Consider the following 25,095-nt stretch of genomic DNA (forward strand, 5'->3'; position numbering starts at 1 on the left):
AGGCGCAGAGAGAAGAGAGCTCTCCCGATACCCCACCCCACCCCCACCCCACCCCAGCCACCCCTCCTCCCTGGCATGGGATTCATGGGCACCAGCTGAGGACAGGGTCCCCTCCCTCTGCTTGCCATAAATATTGGCACCGAGGACCCAGACTCAGAAGGACAGGACATTCCCAAAGAAAAAAATTTTTTTAAGTTGCTTTTTAAAATATACATGTATATATATTTTTAAAACATTGCACCCGTTTTGGTATGAGGGCGAAGGCGAGTGAAAGAAGGTGGCTGAGCCAGGAGGAGAGAGCACAGATGGCTTGGTGGTGGTATGGTATGGTGAGTTGTGGGGAGGAGAGGGGGTCTGGCAGAGGTTGGGGGTGGGCGGAATGAGGACCCTGTTTTCTTCTTTTCGGTTTGCTGTGGATGAAGGAGGGAGAGAGAAAGAGAAAGGGGGTGGGGAGAGAAGCGAGACAGATGGCAGAGTGGAGAGGCGGCAGCCAGTGCCGGCACTGCCCAGCCTGGGCGGACCCAGCTCCCCCCCCTGCCAGCTTTCCAAATGCCACCCTTCCCCCATCCTCCCCTCACCCCATCCCCCCAGCTTGGCACTGATCTCCGAGAGAGAGGGAGAGAGGCTGGGCAAAGAGCATCTGTTCCCTCCATTCTCCCAGCTCTATCGGCTGCCAACCTAGGGCCATCGCCTGCCTCCATCACCCCTCCGCCCGCCTGCCCGCCCGCCTACCCACCCAATCCCAAACGGGTGCTGGATCAGGTGCCGAATCTGGCTGCCTCCTCGGGTATACCCGTCACTGTGCATTGCTGTGTGTCTGCCACCGCTGCCTGGCACTCATGGGGCCGTGTGTATGTGTGTGTGTGTGTGTGCGCATGTACATGTACGCATAAACGCGTGCTGTATGTGAGCCTCCTGGGCATGGGTGGGGGTTGGCACTGCGGTTGCCAATCTAGTGTCCAACCAGAAGGACAGGGGGATGGAGTGGAAGGAGGGGAGAGGGTTGAGGCCTGGGAGGGCAGAAGAGGGTGCATTAGTTGCTTCATGCTGCCTGCTTACACGCATTGGCACTGCAGCTGCCACCCTTGTGCCCGCGGAGATGGGAGGAAGCGAATGGGGAGGGGGACAGCCGCAGGAGTCCTGGTGGTCTGAGAGGGAGACTCGGTACCTGGGAGCCATTGGCATCACACCCGTCAGGCTGGTGCACCGAGCTGGGGCAGTGGGAACAGGGGCCCCAGGAGGCAGAGAGGAGGGGCAGAGATGTGTTAATGATGTTTCTGTCCCTCTGGAGCTCAGCTCTGAGAAACAGTTGGACTATGAGGTAGTTAGCCTTCTTCTAGTCTGGGAAAGTGAAGTGGTGGAAAGAGTAGCCAGGGAAGTGCCAAGAAAGTGTCTAAGAGCAGGAGAAGGGATCATGCCACTGCTCCCTGGGGGAGCTCCTCAGGGCTGGCCTCTGTGAAAAGCGCGGGGATGTGGGCGTGAAGCAGTGGGTGCTGGCACTGCCCATGGAGCCTGGCAGAGGCTCTGGCATTGTGTGGAATGGAGGAGGGTAGAAGTGCCTCTTGCCAATCTGGTTGAGAAGGTTGCTGTGCCAGGAATGAGAAGGGAGGTGAGATGGTGTGTGTGTGTGTGTGTGTGTGTGTGTGAGAGTGTGAGAGAGAGAGAGAGAGAGAGAGAGAGAGAGAGAGTGAGTGAGAGAGTGAGAGTGAGTTGTTTGGGAGAACAGACTTGTTTTCTGCCAGGACCTCCTTCCTGTTCCCTCTTAGGCATGGGGAGCGGAGCGACAGATGGAGAGAGGCTTGAGGACACAAAGGAGGAAACATGCCATTGCCAAGACCCCAAGGAAGAAGGACAGAGAGCGCTGGCAGTCCTGTCTGGCCCCCAGCCAGTTTCCTGCTGAAGATGGCCAGATCCTCTTGCCTGGTCTGTGTATGTCACCGTGCGAGCATGGCGGGGGGGTGGGGGGTGGGGGGGTGGCTTGCTTGCTGAGTTGGGATCTAGAATGGGAAGGGTACCTTTCTGTGGATCTCGTTTGGACTTTCCACTCTAACAAGTGAGGTATCTGATTTTCTCCCTGGTGCCTTCCTCTCCTCCCCCTCCCTCCACTCCACCCCTCTTTCATCTCTCTATCACCATCTGGGTCCTACTGCTTGGCACCCAACCAACTAGATGCCGCCACGCTTGGTAGTGCTGCACTGGCACGTGAACAGTGTCTCAGATCCTGGCACTGCGGCAAACCCAAAGCCGCCAAACAATGCTCACGACCGCCACTTGGCGGCAGAGGGAGAGGGGGCAGCGCACATGGGCACTCCGGGCATCAGGCGGAGCTCTGCTGGGGAGTGGCATGAGATGGCACCCTCAACAGCTTGCTGCATCGGTACTCGCCAGCCAACCTCAAGTAGACACCCACCTCCCTCCTACTTAACTGCCTCCAAGAAAGGGATTTAACTGCTACCACAGTCAGTGTTTGAGTAGCTATTTCAAGGGAACCTGGAGAACAGAGGGCCAAGGGCATAGGCAAGAAACCAAATCCAAGGCTCCAGGCCAGTGGCCTGTACGCCTCTCTGGGCAGTGAAGACAGAGAAAATGCTAGCAGGGCAAATGAAAGCTGTAGAGAGGACAGCCAGCTATGTTGTCACAAAGCTGGTGCCAGAAGAGATTAGAAGAGAAGTAGGAAGGAGGGACCCTCAGGCCTTGCTGTTGGTTGTGGGGTGGTTTATCCCCGTATATATTTTGTCTGCCCTATGCCTTGTGATTGGCTGAGCTGTGGTTGAGATGAACCAGTTCTTCCTCCCTCATTAAAAGGCCCATATTCAGTAACAGTCCCAGGAAAATGAAGAGGTGCTCTAGGCCTAAAGAGGTAGATAAGTATAAGAAAAACAAAGGCACCTGGGACTTGTCCTTCCAGAAAGAGTGTTTCCCGAGATTTAGGAATTTCTCAATGGCACCGCAATTAGGTAGAATTGGATAAATGTCCATGTCTTTGAAATTCACCCCTGAAAGGGAATCCACAGATCAGCAATGAACCCTCATAGAGAGGAAGGCTCCTAGAAGGAGAGTCCCCAGCATCTGTGGTGACGCAGACCAGCCCTATGCCTTCAGAGGCAGTGCCTTTGTCAGTGCCATAAAACTGCACCTTGGGCCTCGATCTGGAAGAAATTCCAATAGGTTGGGCTTTCCTTGCTTTCTGAGTAGCCAGAGGCTGTGGATTAGTAACTAGGAGGATCTTCAATTAGAAGATTTGGCTCTGGGTAATGTTGGGGGAGGCTGGGTGGGTCCGATGGAGGAGAAGACCTGCCCAGAAGGAAATCAAACCATTACTATGTTACTGAGCTGCTTAGGGTTGGGGGGAGTTCTGGTTTCAGCATCTCTGGAAGTGGATGCCAGCTTCAGAAGAAGGGAGGTGGTTTCCACAGCACAGGAAAAAGCAGGGAGACACTCAGCCGAATGGGTGAGTGGATGATGTTTCTTGTCTCCTGTTCAAGAACAGCCTGTTGGCAGAAGACACAGTCAGATTTCCCAGATGTTGGAGGTGGGGGTGATGGCAGGGTAATGAAGAAAACAATTCCGAGGTGATGTTAGGCGCCTGGTGGGAGCCCCTGGTGTAGCAGGATAGGGCCCTGGGTGCTGGAAAGTTCCAGGCAGGTCACAGACGTATATGGGCTGAGCAGCCCAAATCAGGGGTTCTTAAACTAATATGAAATGTGTTTCAGGAATGTGCATTTTAAGCCAGCACAGGTGACCACGATGCGGGTGAACAGAACTTTGAGAAACTGTTTTAAGAGACAGCAGTCACCTTGTAGAACAGTTACTCTAGATTGGATTTCTCTAGGCTTTTTGCATCTTTCTTCTTCCTCCCCAACCACAGGCCTGTCTTTATGCTGCCATGCATGTGGGGTGTGTGTAAATGTGTTTTGGGTAGGAGCAACAGGAGGAATAGGATAGATTGTGAGGTCAAATCACACAGGTTTAGCTTGTCAGAACGGTGCTTCTCCCTGGCAGTAGTTATCACAAAAGAATCCCTTAGGGAACACTTTCAAATTCTGATGGTAGGCCGCCCTTTGTTTCTTAAACTTTACCACTGAGAACCACCAGGTTAGGAGCATGGCCGGAAGATGGCTCTCTGTGGTCCAGCAAGATTTGTGTGGATTCTATGCTTGGTACAGGATGAATCCTAATTATTCTTCTTATTGGAGACAGATCTGGGTCCTGGGTAGTGGAAGGAGGGGTCAACGGAGTACAGGGCCTGGCTGACTGTGGATACTTAGCAAGATGCAGACGATACTGTTGTTTGAGCACTCGGTGGGAATGAGCACAGTGTGTCATTCTTCAAGTCCAGGTGAAAAGACATGGTACAAGGTTGAGTATCAGGAAAGGACTGTGGATGTGGGGCATGCTGAGCTCCTACAGATTACCCATTTCGGTGTTTTAGCCATTGTTTGTGTAAAAGTGTGTGTTTGCTTGGATAGGATTAAGAGTTAACCCCAGGAGGGCGCCTGTGTGGCTCAGTTGGTGGAGCATCTGACTCTTTTTTTTTTTTTTTTTTTTAAGTTTATTTATTTTGAGAGGGAGAGAGAACATAAGCTGGGGGAGGAAGAGAGAGAGGGAGAGACAGAATCCCCAGCAGGCTTCGTGCCATCAGTGTAAAGCCCGACATGGGGCTCAAACTCACAAACAGTGAGATCATGACGTGAGCCAAGATCCAGAGTCAGAGGTTAACTGACTCAGCCAGCCAGGCACTCCACATCTGACTCTTGAACTTGAGGCCATGAGTTAGAGCTTCATGTTGGGGGTAGAGGTTACTTAAAAAAAAAAAAAAAAAGAGTCAATCCCAGGTCACCTTTCCCCATCACCTTCCTTCCGGTCCACATAAGCAGGTCCAGCCTGCTTCCCCATGAGTTTCTAGCCAGACAATTCTCTGGCTGGAGAGCTGCAGGAAACACCAGGTTCAGACTACTGACAGGGAATAATGCCACTTACCCCTTGCTGTCCTTTGTGTGGAAGGTTGTCTGAGACCTCTGTATGATGGAGAATGACAGAGTGGGACCTCACCCAATTTTATGTTCTTCCTGTATAGTCTTGCCTGGGAATCACTTCCCATCGCTCCCCCAACTTGACGAGTCACGGTCTAGGTCTTCTATGGATGTCCTCTATCTCGCTTTTCCTTCATCTGCCCTTTTCACAATGTATATAAAGCTATAATCCTGCAGACTGGGTCTGTAGCCCTTCTTGTTGTAGCAAAGGTTTCCTTGGTATTTGGGGCATTTCTTCCTTAGTCCTAAATGACATCCTCACGGCTCACAAGTTTCTCACTAGTTGCTCCCAGCTGGTGGTTTGAGCTTTGCACCACAACCTAGAGAGAAAGGTTCCTCAGTGCCTACCCTTCCTATAACACAGGGTCCCAAACCAGTTTATTCTTGTGTTTCATGAGTTTTCCTTAAAGTTTCCTCCTGATTTCTCTTCTACCTCTCCCCTCCCTAGTGTCACAGTGCACAGAAATTTAAAGTCCTTTCCCCATGGATTATAACACTTGGTCACCCTTTCTGATACTGGTTACATTTCCCCCTGACTGTTCATAAGCTTTTCAAACCCACTGTTTTTATGTGAAGAAAATGAGTATGTCCTGGAGGGTGGTTCTACTTATGTGAAGTGTAGGTGATAGGTCTGAAGGCATGTCCTTTGTGCCTCTGTGCCCATGGGGCCCTTCCTTAGGGCATGTATGTATCCCTGTAGCTCTCTCCATGGTTTTGCTGCAGTTGCTGACAGTGTGTGTGCTTGTTCCATTGGTGCAGTTATACAGAGTTCTGTATTTCAGGTGCAAGTTCCTATATATATTTCTATTGGATGGAAAAATGCGTCTTAAAACAGGCTGGTGGAGGTTTGGAGGATTGGTGATCTGATTGTTAAGCCCTGAAAGTGACTAAGGAACAAATAGAAGGAATTAAGTAGATGGGTGCTACCATGGCTGGAATGGTTGGCTTTCTTGGTTCTTGTGCATGCTTCTGTAAGTACACTCCAGGGGCTAGAGAGCTGGAGAAAGAATGTGTTTCTTTTAGTGGTCCTATTGCACATTCTACCCCATTTGGCTGCTGCAGCTTCAGATTTTGCCATATTCTTGCAGAAGACTTGGAGTTCTGTTCCTAGTTGAGAATGGGGTACCTTAAAGCCATCCCATAATGATTCTGGTTTAGAGCAAAAACAGCCAAGCTCATTTCCACCTCCTGTCTCCTGGTACTGATCCTAGCGGTAAGTAGGGTAGACCAGAATTTGGATGCCTTAGGACCCATGTGTGTCAGACCCTAGGCCTTTGCCCCAGGCCGTGGAAGACCAATCATAGGAGCCATGGATTGAAGCTCACTTTAGGGTTGTTGGGGTGGAGCCTATACTACAATATAGCTGTTGATGTGCCAGGTGCTTGAGTTGGGTCTACTGCTCCCCAGGAGAAGCAGCACGACCTGGTGCTCACCTCTAGCATTCTGCATAGGGCCTACTGACTTCTGTCTACCAGAGTGGCCCACTGCGCATTTCTGAAGCAGGAGCACTGCTCCTGTGGACTTCTGGTCTGAGAATGGGGTTAGGGAGGAATGCTTCCGGGCACTGGGAACATGGAATGGGAAACCTAACTCCACAGTCAGCCTTGCTCTTTTGTCTCAAACTGCAGGGTTCCTGGTTAGGACAGTTGCTTAGAGTCAGTTGCTGTCTACTGCTATGCATGTACATGGTGTCTCCAGACCAGGGTATCCAGGTGTAAGAGAACATGTTTGAGGGCAAGAGGAGGAGGAGGGATATCTGGCTCTCTTAACTCCCACTAAAAATATACACAGTTCGAACTGAAGCCAACCTGTCCTTGTTGTGAACTCATAAAATGCATGACACCACACCCCTAATCATCCCATACCAGGTGTTTGCCATGGTTTTCTTTAAAATGTTTCTTTTCTTTTTTTTTTTTTTTTTTGGTTTTCAACTTTTATACACAAGTCATATTCCCTGAAAGCACAGAGTGAAAAAGCTTCTTTCCTCACACATGCTGCTAAGAAAGTAGTTTTATACACAGAATCTCAACAGGAGAAGGTAAAGGATAGGGAAGGAGGGAGGGCGGGGTGCAAAAGAGATGCTGAGAAGTGGGAAGGTTGGCAGCAAGATTGAGACCACAGTAGGGCCTGCATTTATGCCTGACATCATCAGAGTGACTGGCTCTGCCCCACCCCAGTTTGCTAGAGTAGGAGCTTTTAATTTTAGAAATGGACCAGAAGTGCGATTCGCAGAACCTGTGGGCACTAGGGACTCAGCTGACTTTTCCCTCCCCCACTCTCCCCTCCCATCTTCTGGGCACATAAGCCACCGCTTTGGTATTAACCAGTTCACAGGGTGGAGTGACGGGCCAGGAAGTCAAAATCCTAGGGCTGACTGAATTGGTGTGTCTGCATATTAAATGGATGATGGTAGCGGAAGAAGCCTGAAGGGAGAAAGTTTGCAAAGAGACTCCCTTGAGAGGGGAAGTCTGGGGCAAGGGGAGTAGCAGAAATTACCTGGAGGACTAGGAGCTTTTGCAAGCTTTTCTTTGTTGAAATAAAACACCTGCTTTTCTACCCTGTGCCAATTTAGCTGGGCTTTGGGGTGGCCAGTTACCACCTGATCCTGGCAGGAACAATGAGGTTAGAGGTGGGGGACTCTCTTCTAGCTCATTCCTCTTTCATTGGTCCCCTTGGTGACAGCACCCTATCAGACATTCTTCACCTTGTGCTTCAGTCACCTCCTTGCCCACCCACCCCCTCATCTGTCATGAGCTCCAGAGCCGTGTGGGCCTCCCGGACAGCCTGACTCCTTTGGTGGCACCTCCAGCAGCTGCTGCTTGCCGGTGGGAAAAAAGGCAAGGGCAGAGGATGAGGGAAGAACACATATGGAGAGCAAGGGACCCCACAAAAGCAAGGAGTCCAAGAAGTGACCAGAAATGGAAAGGGAAATAGAAGGGTTTTGTGAAAGAAGCAAAAGGAAGTGGTGGTTAGCTGCACAAAAGAGAGGCTTACCCAACTGCCCTGTCCACCCCTTTCTTCCTTGGACCTCCAGGATACATCTGGTGGTACTGACTTTTCTAACTAGCAGCTAGGAATGAGGGGATGTTACCTGTCCTGATACTCAGTTCAGGGGCAAGGGTAGGTCTCCCCCGTGTCTGAGCCTGTCTCCCCATTACCAGCCCCCACCTCTGAGGCTGGGCATGGCCAAGGCCAGGCTGCATGGCTTTCCATCTTGAGGATCACCAAACCCACACAAGGACTTAAAGCCATTAGATCTTCCAAAGACCAGTGGTTTAAAGAAACCCTCAACACGGAGGGGAAGGTAACACAAACAGGAAAAAAACACTTGTTTGATGGGAGACTTTTCAGTTTTTTCTGTATTTTCCAAGCTTGTGTTTTACTTTAGTTCATTCCTCTGTCTCCATCTCTCTCCCGTGCACATGTGCGCGCGTGCTCTCTCTCGCTGTTTTTTTTTTTTTTTGGTCGTGTATGTGTTTCAGTTTTTTTTTTTTTTTTTTTTTTTTAAATAAAAGAACTTTGGATTTGCCGTTGGTGGGCAGCGCCGGTCCCGGAGGCTGGACCCCCACGTGGCAGGGCTGGGACAAGGGGCAGGCCCACGGCTGCTGAGAGGATCTCTGTGTTTAAAGCCTTTGAGAATAAGTTACTGCAGTTCCCAGGGTGCAGGGTGGGGGTTGGCAGAGGGGTTCCTGGCGGCGGCTTCCCCTAGAGTCCAGGCCGCAGGGGCTCCCCTGTCAGGCGAGGAGAGGGTTAGGAGGGAGGGGTGTGGGGAGAGTGAGCTGCAAGCGCTTCTCCCCCTGCCAGCCTCCAGTTTGGTTCGAGTTTTGTGGGCTCCCTGCCCGTCCCAGGCTCCAACCTTGGGAGCCAACTGGGTATTTGGAAAGTTTGTGAGCTGTGTGATGCTCTAGACAAGGGGGTAAGGAGAAGGGGGAGTAGCAATGTTTGTTTTCCTTACCCCTTCTTTGCCTTGGGTTTTCTTTATTTTCTTCTTCTTCCTTTTTTTTTTTTTTTTTTGGTGTTTTCTCAGTCAGTAGAACAGCATGGGATAACATGTACTTGTGTGTTCGCGGGGGTTGACTGTGTTTTGTGGGGGGAGGGTGACTGGGAATTCAGTGGGGAAAAGGTTGTAGGAAGATGGACTCAAGGATAGATCTTGTGTGTGGTGGGCAGGGCAGAGATGAGTGGACCATCAGGATGACAAAGTGGGTGTGAAGATGGGCAATGAGCCGCAGAGGATCAGTGTGTGTCTGGGGGCAGGGGAGGAGGCAGGACTCTGCTGGAGGTGGGGTGTGTGAAGCCCACTGAGGGTGGGAATTTAAAGATTCCCGTGAGGTGGGCGGAGCCGAGGGTTGGGGTGAGGGATTTGAGCTCCCACCGAACACCCCTTGGAGTAAGGGAGGGAGCCCTGAGGCCCTCCCCTCTCCCCCCCATCTTGGTTTGTCTGTTTATAAAGCTAGAAGTGTAGAGGTAGTAGTAGTTTTTGGGTTGGAGTCCGTGTGAGGTAATCTTGCTTCCTCTTTGGCAAAAGCCACGGCAGCCGTGGCGGCAGTGGCGGCGTTGGTGACGGTGATGGGTGGGCCCCCTGGGGGTGGGGCCGCCTTGCGCCTGTGGGCCGAGGAGCGCAGGTGGGAGGCCAGGGCTTCGTGCCCACTCAGCAGCACCTCACATGCCAGGCAATGGTAGGTACAGATGGGCACCCGCAGTGGGGGGGGCACAGAACCCCCCGAGCCCCGCCCAAAGAAGCAGAAGGATCTCTGATGAGCCGTGGCCGGGGCCTCCCCATCAAATGCCATCTTGCACTGGCGGCACAGATAGCGGTGGGTCACATCCACGGTGGAGATGCCGGTACTGCCTGACAGCAGCTCATCCGCCTCCCCGGCCTCCCCCTCCCCTGGAGCAGGCAGTTCGGGCGGCTTTGGAGGCGCTGTGGCTGTGGGCTCAGGGGGCTGGGGTGGTGGCTGGAGGAGGGCGTTGGGGAGCAGTCCGATGAGGGTCTGAGGTATCACGGGGTTCATGGGAAATAGCCCCTTCTTCATGCCATAGAGCTGTTGGAAGTAGGCCCCCTGTAACTGGGGGCCAAAGACAGCTGGTGGTGTTGCCCCCCCTGTGGGGGGCAATGTGAAGGGCAGAAATTGGCCCCCCAGCAGGGCTGGGACTGTAGCCTTCAGTGCTTTGAGGTTCTTGAGGGCGTCAGTGGAGGAGTTGGTGGGCGCTGCAACTGGCTTGCGCTCACCAGAGACCTTGTCCCCGGAGGGCTCAGTAGGGGGGCCTGGGGCAGGGTCAGTGGTGCCTGCTGTGGAGTTGTTAGTTTGTTCGGGCACAGGTCTCTGAGGTAAGGGGCAGCCTGGGCCAGCAGTCTGGACCACTGTGGTAGCAGGCAGGACTGAAGTGGCGAGGCTCAGGAGGCCCGAGGAGGCTGCAGGGCCTAGGAAGACGAAAGGAGGGATGAAGGGTTAGCCACCTACTGGCCTGGTGTCCATCCTGCCACCTCCAGCCACACCCTCGCCCATTCCCACCACCTAGCTGCCTTGCTCCCTTCCCTCCCTCCTCTCCCCCAAGAGCTTGAAACTAAGGAGGCGACAGGAGACTGGAGGTGGAAGAGTCCAGGAGGAAAAAGAGGGGCATGTCATTAGAGAGAGATGCTTTCTGAAGTCCAACCCCTCCCAACTGCCCACTCACCTGAATTGAAAGGAGCTAGGCTGCCCAGCGGGGGTTGGGCCAGAGCTGGACCAGACAAGAGGACCGGGGCCAGGCGAGGCAGGGCCGGGCCAGCCCCAAGGGGCACAGAGGCAGGTGTGGTGGCTGGTGGGGCCTTGGGAGCCGGGAGTGCCTCGGGTGCTGGGGCCAACTCGTAGCACTTGCTTTCACTCTTCAGTTGGGCTCGGACTGCCTCTTTGAGCTTGGCCAGGTGCTGGCGGGAAAAGAGATGGCCTCGGCAGGAGACATAGAAATCATACTTGACGTCACAGTAGGGACAGTCAGTGCGCTGGGCTCCCAAGGGGCCCTCACCGCTGCCCCCAGCCCCACCAACTACCGCCCCCTGCAGTTTGGCCTTCTTTTCCTTGGCACGAGCATTCTGGAACCAGACCTGGATGACTCTCTTGGGCAGCCCAATCTCCTCCCCCAGCACCTCGCACTCCTGCATGGTTGGGGTACGGTAGGCTTCATAGCAGGCTTTCATGATCTTCAACTGCAGGCTGCTCATCTGAGTCCTGTAGCGCCGCTGCCCCATTCCATCTGGAACCCCGACCCCACTTCCTGTTCCTCCACTGCTTCCCCCAGCCCCAGGAGACTCTGGTTCGGCCAGACTGGAAGCCGACGAATCGCTGAGATCCCCTGCAGATGGACTGCAAGCCTCGCTCTCTGGTGAAGCTTTAGAAGGTTCCTCTGTAGCCTCTTCCTCACTGGGTGGAGGGGGAGGTGGGAGAGGTAGAGGTGGCTCTGGTGTTGGGGTGGTGGCCTCCTTCCCAGGTGGTAGGAAAGCCAGGGGCCCGGCAGCAGGAGTAACTGGTGGGTAGGGAAAAGCAGGTGCTTCCCGCTTTGGGGCTTCCCTCCCAGATCCATCGTCTACCTTGCCCAACAAGAGGTTGAACTTGGGGAAGGCTGCAGGGGCAGGAGTGATGGGGGGCTTGACTGCTGAATTGGGCACCCCACCAGGGGTGCTTCGAAACTGGCCTTTCCTCTCCCGGGCCCTGGTGTTCTGGAACCAGACCTGCACCACCCGCTTTTTGAGTCCCACCTCCTCGGAGATGCAGTCAAGCATCTTGCGCGTTGGGTTGGAGTCTTGCATGTACCAACGGTACAGGATCTCCAGCTGCTCGGGCAGGATGGTGGTACGTAGGCGCTTGTCCCTGGGGGGTTCGCCCTCCCCTCCACCCCCTGCTTCACTGCCCGTTGGGGACAGGCTGCCCTCCTCATGCTTCCGTTTCAGCAGTGGCCCTGGGGCCGGTGGAGCACCTGCCACCAGGGGGCTTCGCTCCCCAAACACCAGCAATGGCAGATCTAGGAGGTGGGGTGCAGCACCGGGCTGCAGGGATGGCAGGAAGTGTAGCCGGCGGTGACTGGTCAGGAGATCTTGGCTGGGGAAAGACATGGTGCACTGGTCACAAGTGTGGACTGGGGAAGGCGAGGGAGGGGCCCTCCCTTCAGGCTCTTTGCCTCCTGGGTTTGTTGCCTCTGTTTGGCTCAGCTCTTCCCTGTCTGCAGGTTCAGGTGACGGGCCCCTGGGCCGTGCGGGGGTTTCAAGGCTCTGTTCCTCCTCTGCATCCTCCTCCTCTACCTCTTCTTCTTCTTCCCCCCTCTCTGCCTCTTCCTCCTCCTCTTCAGGGGGCTGGTCATCATAGCATTTCTTGAGGTGCCGCACCAACTCAAAAACACAAGAGAAGGTGGCATGGCAGCGCCTGCAGCCAGAGGCTCCCCCGCTGCCCCCTCCGGTCGGCACAGGCCCCCCCTCGATGGCATTTTTGCGTGCTTTCTGGCGGGCATTCTGGAACCACACTACTACCACACGGGTAGCCAGGCCCAAGAGACTTGCAAGCCGCTCCACTTCTCCGTCCTTGGGGTAGGCACTGGTCTCGAAGAAAGACTGCAGGGCTTGGGTTTGGAACTCTGTGAACTTGGTTCTGGAGAACCTGCGGCCTGCAGGCAGTAGGGGAGGCAGATTCCCTCTGGAGCTTTCTTCTTCCTCTGGTGGCCAGCGTCCTCCTGCCCGGCTTCGCTCCTCAGAGGGATGGGCCCCCCCTGCCTCAGACTCTGGGACCAGGAAGGGAGGGCCCAGTTGGTGAGCTGGTGAATCCAGGGACCCATCAGGAGGTTTGGGGGGCTCTGCAGGGGGTGGGTATAGGCTATCGTAGCTCTTTCGAAACTGAGCAGCATAACGGCTCAGGGCCTCAAAGGGCAGAAATCGGCGGTGGACATGCTCCTCATGTGTCTTGAGGATAAGCATATTGGAGAAGAGTTTCCCACAGGCCCCACAGGCCAGCTTGTCTCCACCCCCCAGGGCCTCTGGTGGGGGTGGGGTCGGGGGAGGGGGCACAGCCTGCTTCCCCTCGTTGTACTGGATCACCAGCTCAAAGCCAAAGTTTTCTAGAAGGGCTTTGGCTGCAGTGCGGGCTGCTTCATTAGGCATGGAGTTGGGGGGCGAGGCGGGCCCCACCTCATTCCCCTCTTCCGCCATGGGGGGCCGCTCCCACTCCCGCTCAGCCATCTCAGCCTTAGAGGGCGGGGGAGGAGGAGTGGCAGCTGGCAGAGACAGCAGGGGTGTGGGCCCAGCCAATGCCAGCTTGGGCCCCACCTTGAGGTCATGGAGGTAGAAGGGCAGGAGCAGCTGTTGCTGCTGGAGCTTAAGCAGTGATTCCGGCACCAGAGGGAAAGGGGGCAAGACTGGTGGGGTGAAGAGGGGTGCTGGGAATCGGTGTAGGTCCAAGGGGGGTGGGGGAGGCGACAGGAAGGGCAACCCAGATACGAAGCCACCAGGGTCAGGGCCCTTCTTCTCAGTGCCAGTCTCCCCCTCAGTCTCACCCTCCTTGGGCTCTTCTTGGCCACGCTCTGGCCCCTCGGCCTTGGCGTCAGTCTTGGTCCCCCGAGAGCGAGTCTGATGCAGAACTGAGCGCATATGGATCTCTAGGGTGGAGCTCTGGTTGTAGGAGACTCGGCAGACAGTGCACTTAAAGGGCTTGTCTGTGGCAGCAGCAGTGGGAGGCGCAGCACCTGCCTCTCCTCGGGCAGGGCCGGACGGGTCAATGGCAGCCTTCTTCATCTTGTGCAGGTGGGAGACAGAGTTGTAATGGACCAGAAGGATATTCTTCTGTGTGAAGGACTCCTTACACACAGTGCACTTATAGGGCCGGGCAGGGTCAAGAAACTTGTCCAGGGCAAAGTTGGTGGTCTTCCGATAGGTCAGAGGGTGGCGAGAGTCAGATGGAGCTGGCTCTGCAGGGCGGGGCTCCCCCACACGCCCCTCTTCCTCCTCAGCCATGGTGGGTGGAGGGGCCAATTCTTCCACCAGGACATCAGGCCGAGAGGCTGGCGATGGGGGTTGATCAGGGCTTCCTGGGGGCTTGTCTGGGGCCTCAGCTAAGGGCGGGGGAGGCTCAGGAAGAGGATCAGGACTGGCTTCTGGGGTCAGCTGAGGGCCTTCTGAAGGAAAGAGAAGGGTGCCATGAGAAGGTAACTGTCTGAAGTCAGACCCCACCCACCCCATATCAAGGACAACTGATCCCTGCCTCAGTTGTCTTCAGACCCTCTTGGTCCATGAAGCTAATGTCCCCTTTCTTACCTGCTCCTTGTTCTCTGCTGGGTTCAGGCTCTGGCCCCGGAGCAGGGGGCTCTGGGGCATCCCCCAGTGGGCATAGAGTGGGCCCAGGCAGCACTTTGGTTGTAAAGGTCATCTCTACAGTTGTTGCCTACAATGGAAGAAAGCCCAGTGACTCCCCTGTGCTGACCCACCCTGCTACTCCTCACGCCCTGCTCTGCACCTGGGCTTGTGCCCAGCTTCTGTCCAGGGCTCCAGTCTCCTCCTGGAAACACTCCCAGAACTTTGGCTTTTCCCCAGAGGGGAGGGCCTGGGCTGCTGCCTCTCCTGCTCCAAAGCCCATGCCTCCCCAGTTGAACAGCTCTTATCAGGACCTAATGGAAATGAAGGAAATGCTTAGCTTCCTCACCAACATTGTCCCCGCTAAACCCATACTTGCCTGGACGCCCCTGCCTCTTCTTCCCCTCCTGGCCCAAACAAGGCCTCCTGGATGGGTCCTCACCCAGCCAGTACTCACCACAAGCAGCAGCTTCTCAACGCACTCGGGCACCACATTGTGAAGGTGGCTAAGGTGGAAGTGCAAGGCAGGTCGGCCCACCAGCTGCTCCTGGCACAGCGGACACCTGTACTTGGGCTGCACTGCATGCTGGGAGAGGGTGTGAGCCCTCACCTGTTCAGGCTCGGGGCTCAGGAAGCTGCAGTATGGACAGCAGAATACCTGGGGGCACATGGGTTGGGGAGGAGGTGTCAGAGAATGATGGGGCCCACCATCACCCGGCCCTTTGTGTTCTTGGACACAGCATGATCCCCCACTCCCAATTTAGCAGTGAGCCGCATTCAGAGGCATCAAGGCATCACCACGGATCCAGCCAGAAGCAAGAAGCTGGCTCCTCCCTCATTTCCCTTCCACTGGGACAAAGGCCTAGGCTAGACTTTCCCCTTGCCTGCCTTCTTTGTCCGGCCCTCTCCCTCCATCCTGGCCTTTCCTTGGTCTTTGCCTCTCTCTGCTGCCTTGCTTAGTACTCCAGCTACAGTATGACCCTGTACCTATCTCCCCGGGATTTAGTTTTCTTACCCACCCACACCCTGCCCGTGTCTCCCCTGTGAGATGGCACCCCTGCCCTCTGGCACATCTGGACCCAGAGGCTCCTTTATCCCTGCCCACTCTGCCTCCCCAAGGTCCCTAACCTGAGTGTCTCCTGAAGAGGGGCCCTCCCTACCTGTCTGCTCAGAAGCCGGCTCATCTCCCAGCGGCTCAGCAGCTCCCACTTTCTTTTCCTTTTCCCCTTCTTAATGTAAACAAACGCCACAGCTCCCCCAGCGGCCCATGAAAATTCTGTCCTGCTCTGCAGGCACATTCTCGCCCACACCTCTAGAGGGGTGGGGCCAAGGGAAGGCCCTGTCTCCACCTTAGTCACCTGACTGCCTGACCTCCAGCCTATCTTCATCTCCCTGGCTCAGTTCCTCTCCTGCCCCCTGTGCCACTGGTCCAGGCCTGCATACTGGGACAGGATGGCCATAAAGGAAGGGCATCCAGATGCTCATTTTAATGCACTTGGCCCTCGGAACAGACATCTGGAATCGGTCTGCAGGAGAAAACAGGAGTGAGGAGGGTCTGGCCAGCACTGCTGCAGTCTGTGGAAATGTAGTAATCCTGCCTGTTGAGGTCCCATTTGGAGAGCTGTGAGGGAGGGGCAGCATGGAGCCTCAGGGACCCAGTCTGGGAGTCCCCTCAGAATCCACACTCTCAGGCCACAAAGCTAAAACACACAGGTCCTGCCTAGGCCAGGCAGAGGCCCAAGGCTGGGAAACTTGGAGAGCTTCAGGGTTTGCTATCTGGGTCAGTCATCTGGGCTGGGGCCTCTACCCTCAGGAAGGAGGTGCCCAGATGGTTCCATGCAGGCTTGGGGCCTTCTGCAGGAGATGACCATCCGTGTCTAGTTGTCTTTCTGCTCCTGACAGGAATAGAGAGCTGGGCAGCGGGCTAGCCTTTTGGTTTGGGCTTTCTCTTTTCATTTCTTCACTTTTGTCTTCCCTCCTCCCCTCCTTCCTCCACCTGCTTCCAGCTTTTCCTACCTTGGGACAGCTTCTGTCTTCACTTTTCCCTCAAGTCCTGCCCTCCCTTCTTGTCTTCTCCCTCTGTGCTACACCCCTGGGGCCAGCTCTGCTCCCTGTATGGTGCTAAACATATAACTGGCCCTAGGTGGCATCTCTTAATGTGTTTTGAGACAAGTCACAAGCATGACAAAACTAGGTCTGCCATTAGTCTGAAATCTGCCTGTAAAGCTCTACTGATAAGAATTTCAGGCTTTAGAATATGAACAAATTTCAGTAAAACCAGGCCCTACCCCGCCCCCCACCCCCACCCCAGCTATTCCCAGTTATCCCAGTTCTGACCGTGGTCTGGTTGGCACTGTCTCCTCGAGAGCCAGACTTGTTCTCGACCTCTTCAGAAGCTGAAAGGAGAAGAGATTAAGAGACTCTGACAGCCTTCCCTCTTTCTTTCCAGACCCCCAGCCCTTAAGATTACCTGACTTGTAGCAAAGAGCCTCCAGGGTAGGGGGCTGGGCTGGGGGGAAAGGGCAGGAAAGCACAAAGCTGTACACAGTACAGGGAAAGGAGGCCCAGCAGGGCTGATCCCAGGTTAGCGGGATGGCCAGATTTAAGCCTTTTGTGGCTCCCCCTCCTTTCCCTCTGATGAGCCCTTTCTTGTATCAGTTTGGCTCCATGCACCTATGAGGCCTCACTGGGTGGCTGGATTACTGCAGAATCCCATGTGCACCTCAGAACGTATGAGGATGGGGCAGAGGGTGGGGGACAAGGGGCAGGGATAGAGGGAAAATGGACCAGATGAGCAACTCACCCAATTGCTCTGTCTTGTTCTGAGAGCCTTTTTCAGGGGTGGGCAGCTCAGCTAAGGGGGTGACAGGAGGCTTCCCTGTGTGGGATGAGGGGAGAGCCAACTTAGTGAAGCATCAGGAAAGGGAGGACATAGGGCAGAGGAAGCAGGACACGCAGCCAGGAGAAGGAGAAAATGGATGGAGGAGTCAAAAAGCTGCCAAAAAGAAACAGACGATGAAGAAGTGACAGGGTTGGAGGTGGGAGAGCCTAAGAGATTAACTCTAAGTACCCAGCCCCCATCATTTAAAGATGAGGAAACAAGTCTGGCCATAGACAGCGGAGACAGGCCAACTGGGCTCCCTGCCTACTGGTCCCAGAAACAGGGAGCCCAGAGACATAAAGGGAGGGGCACTGAAGAAGGAAAGTGAAGTTGAGTGGAGGCAGGTGCGGCAAGCAGGAGGCGGCAGGTCTAGCTGGGAGAGGAGATTACCACTCAAGTAAGAATTGACAGATGTGTAGGAATTTATTTTCGGTGGCAGCCTAATTAAAGTGTTAAAGTTCCTTAACTCCATTCAGCCCTGCGCCAGGATCATTAGCTATTGATCTGGGCCCCTCCGGCACTTAACTCCAGCCAGCATATTGGCAATTCAATTAGCACCAGTCGATGCTGCCTGTTCCTGGTTCCTGCTGCCCGTACCCTCACCCTCGCCCACCGCCAGCCCCTACAAAGCCCCAATGCCCATGCCCACCTCTGACAGCCCCTTCCAGGCTCTTCTCCTGCACCCTCTGGATCAATGACGCCTGGCGGGCTGTTCCTGGTCTCTGCTGGTACAACCTCAGCTGCCTAAGGGGGACCCTAAGCCCAGCCTTCGGGCTGAAGACCTCCTAGGAGACAGGAAGAGGCTGGGGAACTTGTCAAGGGCTTCCTATCCCTGCAACCTTCGGGCCAGGCCCACAACTCCCATCTTCTTCTGACATACCCTAACCCAGCACGAAGTGGATTCCATTCTTCTGCTTTTCTAGTTCTCTCCTTCCTGACCAGCTCCTGCCACTCCCCACACCCAGTGTTGCTGGGACGCTGGTCACGATTCGGAATCACCCGCTGATTCCTCCTTATCTACTTTCCTGTTCTCTGCTCTCCACCCAGCAAAGCCCTTGCCCTTCACTGCCTCCTCCCTCCAGCAGCCTCTTGCTCCTTGTTTCACTGGGCAGCCTCACTCTTCCCCAAGTCCGGTTTTATCTCCCCTTCACAGCTGGCCCCTTCCCACTTGCTCTTGACTGCCCACAGACCCGTTTCTCCTCACTGGTATCACCTCACCACCCCCAGCTCCCACACCTGCTGCCCGCCCTGCCCCGTCCCCTCTTCCTCACCGGGAGTCCGGAGCTGCCCATGGCTGAAGCTCAGGATGCTCTGAAGAGCCGAGAGCCCTTCCTCGGCTGCGGGGCCACTCTGCAGCAGCTGCAGACGCCGCTGGGCCTGGGCGTCGCGGTGGGCCGGTGCACGTAGGTGCTGCAGCACAGCCAGGCGGGAGGGGGTCTCCCACGCACACAGCAGGCAGCGGAACAGCCCCAGCTCAGCCCCTGCCGCGGCCCCCTCCATCTCCAGCAAAAACTGGAAGCACAGAAAGAGGATGCTCAGGCCCAGAAGGGACAGACACCTCGAGATCTCACCTCCCCCAAGGGAGCCTGACCAGCAGCAGCCCCTCCCTACCCATCCCTTCCACCCTCTTCAGCCCCCTCCCCTTTCCCTCCTGTGGCCACCTGAATATTACTGCTTTTTCTCCCCTGTCTCCTTCTCTTCCTCCTACCAATACTGGACTCCACCCTAGTAGGTGAATGGAATCTGGTTCCAACCTCTTGAACGGATGACAAGATGGCCTGAGCAGACACTCCCCTCCAGTCCCGAACATCAGAAAAGCCGAATAAAGTACTAGATTCATTTTATCAGAGTCCACCATCCTTTGGCCTCCCCTCCACGACTATCTCCAAAAAGTTGATTATCCCAGTACATACTTGCCACTGTATCCAGTCCTGGGTCTTTCCATCGCTCTCCCACTCAGCATCTCTTTGATCCGTCCCCATCCCCTTCTCTTCTCTCCCCCCAGAGGCTCTGTGCTGCTCCCCTCAAGTCCCAGAGGCTCCCTGCCCCACTCTCACCTTATAGATCTGGCTATTTTCTTCATGGGCTGCGCCCCGGGCGTGCAGCTGCATCTTCTCCTTGCTATTGGACTCAAAGTCACAGATGTTGCAGCGCAGGTGCAAGGGGGGAACGGAGCCATAAGGAGCCCCATCTCCCAGGGGCACTGGGGAGGGGGTGCCCACGGCCCCACCCCCCTCCCTCAGGTGGGCTGCCAGCTGGTACTTTTGAGCATGTTTGTCAGTCTTGAGGTGGAGTTGAAAGTTGGCCTTGAGCTGAGTGCCATAGCAGCAGAGCTTGCAGCGGTGGGTGTCACCAGCCACCTCCTTCCATTCAGCCTCCGGGAGGCTTCGGCCCACGCTGCAGTGGTAGAGCAGCAGCTCCAGGTTGTCTGTGCTGAAGGCCTGGCACACTAGGCAGCGGAACACCTTCAGGGATGGGCTTTCATCTGGGGGTGGTGAGGTGGGCAGGCTGTCAGACAAGGAGCCCAGGAGCTGACTTGGAGGCAGGTGGGTGTCCGGGGAGAGGCTGCCAGGGGCTGGGGGACAGAAGCAGGTTAGTGGCCCAAGGAAGGAATGGGGCAGTTGGGTAAATGGGGATAGCGCCGAGGGAGCTGGGGTTACCCAGTGGGGGGCTGGCCCTTAGGAGGGAGCAGAGGCTCGAGTCTGGCCCTGGGGAAGGGAGAAGGGGAAACAGGTGCAGACCCCAGGCTGCTTACCTGGTGGGGGGAACTTGCGAGCAGGCGCTCCGAGGTGGTGGAAGCCGTTGAGAAGCAGCTGGGCTTCCAGGGGCTTGTCTGGCCTCAGCCCGGGGCCAGGCAAGGGAGCCTGAGGCTGCCCCAGGGCCTGCGGTCCGAAGTACTGGAAGAGCTCAGGGGGGGTGGCGGGGGCAGCTCCTGCCGGGGGAGGGGGCCCCGGCCCTACCAGTCCAGGCGGCAGGCCCAGCGGCAGCCCCTGGTGCAGCATGAGGACATTCTGCATGTGCTTCTCAGAGGTCATGTGGATGCGCAGGTTGCGGGAGATGTTGGTCTCATAGCTGCACACCTTGCACTGCCAGGATGATTTGGTCTTGGGCTCCTTGTCCCCGGCAGAGGACGGGAGTGGCGCCTCTGGGGGGCTGCCCTGCCCACCGGGGCCCGCCTGGAAGCCCTGCAGGTTGGCCAGGTGCTTGTCAGACTGCATGTGGATGCTGAGGTTGCCCTTGGTGGTGGTGGAGTAGTTGCAGACATCGCAGCGGTAGGGCTTGTAGCCACAGTTGTAGCTCTCTCCACGGGCGAGGCGGGGGTGGGCGCCCCCGGCACTGCAGTAGCTGCAGTGGCTATTGCTCTCCGGGTGCTTTTCCCGCATGTGCACGTCCAGGGTCTGCTGGTACTTGTAGTGCCAGTTGCACTTGGGACACTTGAGCGTCTTGCAGGAGTTGCGAGAGTGTAACAGAGACATGTGGCTGGACAGGCTGAGGCCCTGGAAGGCCGCAGGGGCTGGGGTGTAGTCTTCAGCTAGGCGGTAGGGCTGGGGTGGGTCGCTGGGGTCTTCGGGGGAGCCGACTGGGGCAGAGAGAGCGCCCCCCTCCTTAGAGGCAGGTGAGCTTTGGTTCAGTGGGGGGCAGAGCCCTCCCTCCTCTTCTTGCCCCTCCGGGAACCAATCTGGCCCTGCCTCGCCAGCTGCCATTGGCGATTCTTTGGCTTGGGTTGGGCTGGGGTCCCAGGTGGCGGGAGTTGTTGCGGGGGAGGGTGGGCTAAGTGCCCTGACTTCTTCCGCAGGCAGGACAGGAGCTTCTGCCTCAGGGGGACCATCCTCAGTCTGGGCTACATTGGCCTCTATGTTCACCATGCTGCTATTATCAAGGGGCATTTCTAAAGGGGGGCGAGCAGGTGGTTTTGGTTCCAGAAAGCTTAGGAGGGCCACGCGGCCCTCATCTCCCACCTGAAGCACAGCTGCATTACTGGGCAGGCCCAGATGTTGAGCAGGGGTTAGCTTCACCCCATGAGACTGTGTGTGACCCATAAAGGCCTGGGCCCTGCTGAAACCCAGGCGGCACAGGAGGCAGAGCCAGAAGAGTGCCCTGTGGTCTCCTCCCCTGCTCCCCATAGGGCCATCTTTGGGATCTCCGGGTGGGTTTGGAGCCAGCTGGTAGCTCCAGAAGGCTCCATCCCTTCCCTCACAGGTGGCCGGAGATGGCGCTGAGGTATCATGGGACAGAATTTGGTCAGAAGAGCTAAAGCCTTGGATTGGGTCAAAGCCATGTTGGATGTGAAGGGCAGTGAGGTGTGCAGAGGGTAGGTGGGCAAGGAGGGGCAAGCTGGGCTCCTCCTTGATTCCCACCTCGCCCCGGGGGAAGCCCTTTGGTAACAGGAGTTCACTGCCACCTGACAGGGACAGCTTGGCTACTAGGTAGGCCTCACCACCAGCTGCGAAGAATAAATGGTTGCTTAGGTCCACGGGAGGGAGCCCTCCTCCTTCCTCCTCCTGCTCCTTGTCTTCTTGCACTCCTAGGTCCTTTGGTGAGAAGCCACTACAGCCAGCCTCTTCTCGGGGCTCCCCAGTCTCCTGTGGTGGGACGAGGCCACAGCCTGACTCCAGGGCCTGTCCCCCTGGCTCTGAGGGCCTCATGCTCTCAGAGGTGGAGGGGGCAGCAGGGGGATCTTTGGTGACAGGATCAGCGGGGGTGCCAGGGGGGGAGGTGTCCGGAGGCGGAGACGGGGCATTGTGTCCAGGGGTGGGGGTGGTGCCAGTGGTAGAGGATGAGTTAAGGGTGGCCATGGCAGACGGAGGAGCGCCGGGGGTTCATTTCAGCGTGACGGCAAGTACCCTGCGGGGGAAACATGGAGAGAGCGGGGCTGTGAGGTGGCAGGAGACACCCAGACAGGCCCTTGACTCTCCAGGTACTCCAGCCCCACTCTCTTCCCTGAGCACCAGACTCAGCTACCCACCTGCCAACCTGAAGCTTCACCTTAGTGCTAACACACTTCAAACATAACATGTCCAAAATCAGAACTATTTCTCCCCCCGAGCTCGTTCTTCCCATCTTCCCTATCTCAGAACTTGGGACCACCATTTATCTGGTTGCTAGGCTAAAAACCTAGAAGCTTCCTCTAGCCCGCTCCCCACATACAACGGGACAGCAATCTCTCAGACAGACACGCGTCCTATCCCTCCCTTAGCATCGTCTCCAGTAGCATCAGCGTCACCCCAGCCACGGTCTTTCCTGAACCAGTGTGCCGAGCTCCACGGCGGCTTCCGTTTCCACTGCTGCCCCTACAGCCCAGTCTCCTTCCATCCAGCCGCCAGAATGACCTTTCATTTAATTCTCAATTATAAGAAATGCCAGACCTATATAAAAGTAGACCAAATAACATAAGGTACCCCTTTGTACTCATGACTCAGTTTCAACAGCCACCAACACATGGCCGATCTTGGTTCATCCATATCTTTACCCACTTTCCATTTTCCTGTATTGTTTTAAAGCAAATTTCAGATATCTTAAACGTCTTTTAAAAGGTAAATTGTGGGGCGCCTGGGTGGCTGAGTCGGTTAAGCGTCCGACTTCAGCTCAGGTCATGATCTCACGGTCCGTGAGTTTGAACCCCGCATCGGGCTCTGTGCTGACAGCTCAGAGCCTGGAGCCTGCTTTGGGCTCTGTGTCTCCTTCTCTCTCTGCCTCACTGCCTCTCATGCTCTCTCTCTGTCTCTCTCAAAAATAAATAAACATTAAAAAAAAGGTAAACTGTAGGGTGCCTGGGTGACTTAGTCGGTTAGGTGTCTGACTCTTGATTTCAGCTCAGATCATGATTTCGTGGTTTGTGAGATCAAGCCCCACATCAGGCTCTGTGCTGACATTGCGGAGCCTGCTTGGGATTCTCTCTCTATCCCTCCCCTCGCTCTCTCATAAATAAATAAACCAAAAAAAAAAAATGTCAATTGTACTATATCCTTAAGAACCCATCCATGATTTCTCACTGTACAATGAATAAGATCCAAAAGGATCCTGATCTACAAAAGGATCTATCTGATCTGATGCCGGCCTACTTCTGACACGTCTTAATACTCTCCACCCTGCCTGGCTGGCTGCCTCCAGCCCACTGGCCGCCTTTTTGTTCTTCAAACACACCAAGTCCATTCCCACCTTAGGGCCTTGCCTAAGCTAAACAGCTTACTCTGTCAGCCAGGAAGACTCTTCCCCAGACCTCTGCATGGTGGCAAATTCTCATTCAGGTGTCTGCTTAAATATCACCTCTTCCAACAGGCTTTCCCTTCCTATGGAAGCTAACATGCTCCGGGGGGTTACTTTCTTCAGAGATTTCTCACCACCTGATATTTCCTGGTTTACTTACTTCTCCCTTCTAGATGGTAAGTTCCATGAGAGTAGGAACCCTACTTTCTCTATCATTAGCACCAAGAAAAATGCCCGCCACATAGTCAGTGCATGTCTGTTGAATGAATGAACTCTAGGAAAGACCCTCAGATTTTCCACTCACTGAAGGGGTAGTTTCCCTAAGTCAAGGTCCTTGAGCCAGAGAGGCCACAGTGAATTTCTGCTGGCCTGCAGGCCCGGTGCTGCTCTCACAGATGCCCTCCAGAGCCATCTCTGGTCACAAGCATGTGAAATAGGCGGAGGCTTTCCTGGCCAGTTGGAAGACAACCGATTCTATGTGATTAGCTTCCTCCCCCACAAAGAGATTAAAAAAAATAATAACAGTAATATTACTAAAAGCTATTAAGGTACATATGCCATGGTCCTGGCACTGTGCTAAATGCTTTCATCAATTATTTCATTTAATCTTATTTTGCAGATGAGGCAGCCAAGAAACAGGTTGAGTGAGCTGCTAACTGTCACACAACTCCAAGGAGGGGAAACCAGAGGACTGGCGGGGCACAGAGACCTGGGCCCTCCATCTACCTGGATCGTCCCTCAGACCCAGGAAAGGCCAAATGAGCCTCCAGAGGTCTAGCAGTCAGGATTCCGGGGCTCCCTCCAGCTACTAGAAACACCAGGCCTCCCACGCTGCTCCCAGCCTTTTTACCTTGATTACCACACCTTCCTCCCCCTCCGCAACCCCCCCCCCCCCGCCCCGCTTCCCGTCCCCACCAAACTCACCAGTTCCCCATGCTTCACCATCCCATACTTTTCCCAGTGTCCCAAGTGGCTTGCATCCACTCCAGGTCTTAATTATCAGCCAATCTCTAATGATTAAACCTTTAGCGTTCAAGCCCATGCTTCCAGAAGGGATGTGGTCTCTCCTTCCTTCCTTGGGCCACCTCTAATGCTCACCTTCAGATTCTTTGATTAGGAATGGGTCTTCGGCCTGGCCCCACCCAGCCTGCAGGCCCCCTTTCCCACTTCCCCCCCTCCTCCTAGGGGGCTAGCCAGGCGTGAAGTCAGAGCCATTAAGTAGCTCCGAGTGGGGCTGGATCAGCATGCTAATGAAAATGCAAATCAGCACCTGGGCAAGGGGTGGAGGGCTGGGGGGTGGGGGGAGGTAGCTGGAGAACCGGGAGGGAAGTAAAGGTATTAGATGGAGGGGTTATCCTAGATAACCAGAAAGCAGAAGCCCGAAACTGGGAGAAAGGTGTCTCTCCTACGGAATCCTTGGGGGTAGGGGGTAAATGTGCTGGCTCACGAGGGTCTGACAGTCCACTGTTACCCCTCACAGTGGGGGCCCACCATCCTTTCGCTGCCCCACCTGGTGGGAAGAAGTGAGGCTGGGCAAGCCGGGCTTCTCCCGGGCCCTGCCACCGAGGGCTGACCCGGGTAGTGCTTCATCCCCGCTGGGCTACCGCGCCTACATCACATCGATCAGCTGCTTCCTCCTGGCTCCTGATTCACAACTCCAG

At 55.5% G+C, this 25,095-nt stretch overlaps 1 protein-coding gene and 1 long non-coding RNA gene across 13 annotated transcripts in view; one reads left to right on the plus strand and one right to left on the minus strand.

Annotated features, from left to right (window-relative positions):
- Nucleotides 1-342: 342 nt before the first annotated feature.
- LOC132669453 (uncharacterized) overlaps nucleotides 343-25,095 on the plus strand; it is a 28,425-nt gene continuing 3,672 nt past the window's right edge. The window contains exons 1-6 of one of the 7 annotated variants that reach the window (XR_013556218.1): nucleotides 343-787; nucleotides 1,743-1,929; nucleotides 11,230-11,399; nucleotides 11,691-11,866; nucleotides 23,507-23,610; nucleotides 24,054-24,713. This is a non-coding gene — a long non-coding RNA (uncharacterized LOC132669453). Of the gene's footprint in view, nucleotides 788-1,615; nucleotides 1,930-11,229; nucleotides 11,400-11,690; nucleotides 11,867-23,506; nucleotides 23,611-24,053; nucleotides 24,714-25,095 lie in introns of those variants that run through there. The other 6 variants (XR_013556221.1, XR_013556214.2, XR_013556215.2 and 3 more) reach the window with 6 other exon arrangements.
- ZFHX2 (zinc finger homeobox 2) overlaps nucleotides 8,290-25,095 on the minus strand; it is a 31,686-nt gene continuing 14,880 nt past the window's right edge. For 4 of the 6 annotated variants that reach the window (XM_060619271.3, XM_060619272.3, XM_060619274.2 and 1 more), the window contains exons 2-10: nucleotides 19,983-22,072; nucleotides 19,285-19,802; nucleotides 18,499-18,739; nucleotides 17,150-17,224; nucleotides 16,684-16,742; nucleotides 14,804-15,004; nucleotides 14,311-14,437; nucleotides 10,713-14,171; nucleotides 8,290-10,458 (exon numbers count right to left, since the gene is read on the minus strand). In XM_060619271.3, the coding sequence (XP_060475254.1) occupies nucleotides 9,479-10,458; nucleotides 10,713-14,171; nucleotides 14,311-14,437; nucleotides 14,804-15,004; nucleotides 16,684-16,742; nucleotides 17,150-17,224; nucleotides 18,499-18,739; nucleotides 19,285-19,802; nucleotides 19,983-22,023 (7,701 nt within the window). In that variant the 5' untranslated portion in view covers nucleotides 22,024-22,072 and the 3' untranslated portion in view covers nucleotides 8,290-9,478. The remainder of the gene's footprint in view (nucleotides 10,459-10,712; nucleotides 14,172-14,310; nucleotides 14,438-14,803; nucleotides 15,005-16,683; nucleotides 16,743-17,149; nucleotides 17,225-18,498; nucleotides 18,740-19,284; nucleotides 19,803-19,982; nucleotides 22,073-25,095) is intronic. The other 2 variants (XM_081795900.1, XM_060619275.3) reach the window with 2 other exon arrangements.

Source organism: Panthera onca, chromosome B3, assembly GCF_046562875.1.
Source record: "Panthera onca isolate mPanOnc1 chromosome B3, mPanOnc1 haplotype 2, whole genome shotgun sequence".
NCBI classification, from domain to species: domain Eukaryota; kingdom Metazoa; phylum Chordata; class Mammalia; order Carnivora; family Felidae; genus Panthera; species Panthera onca.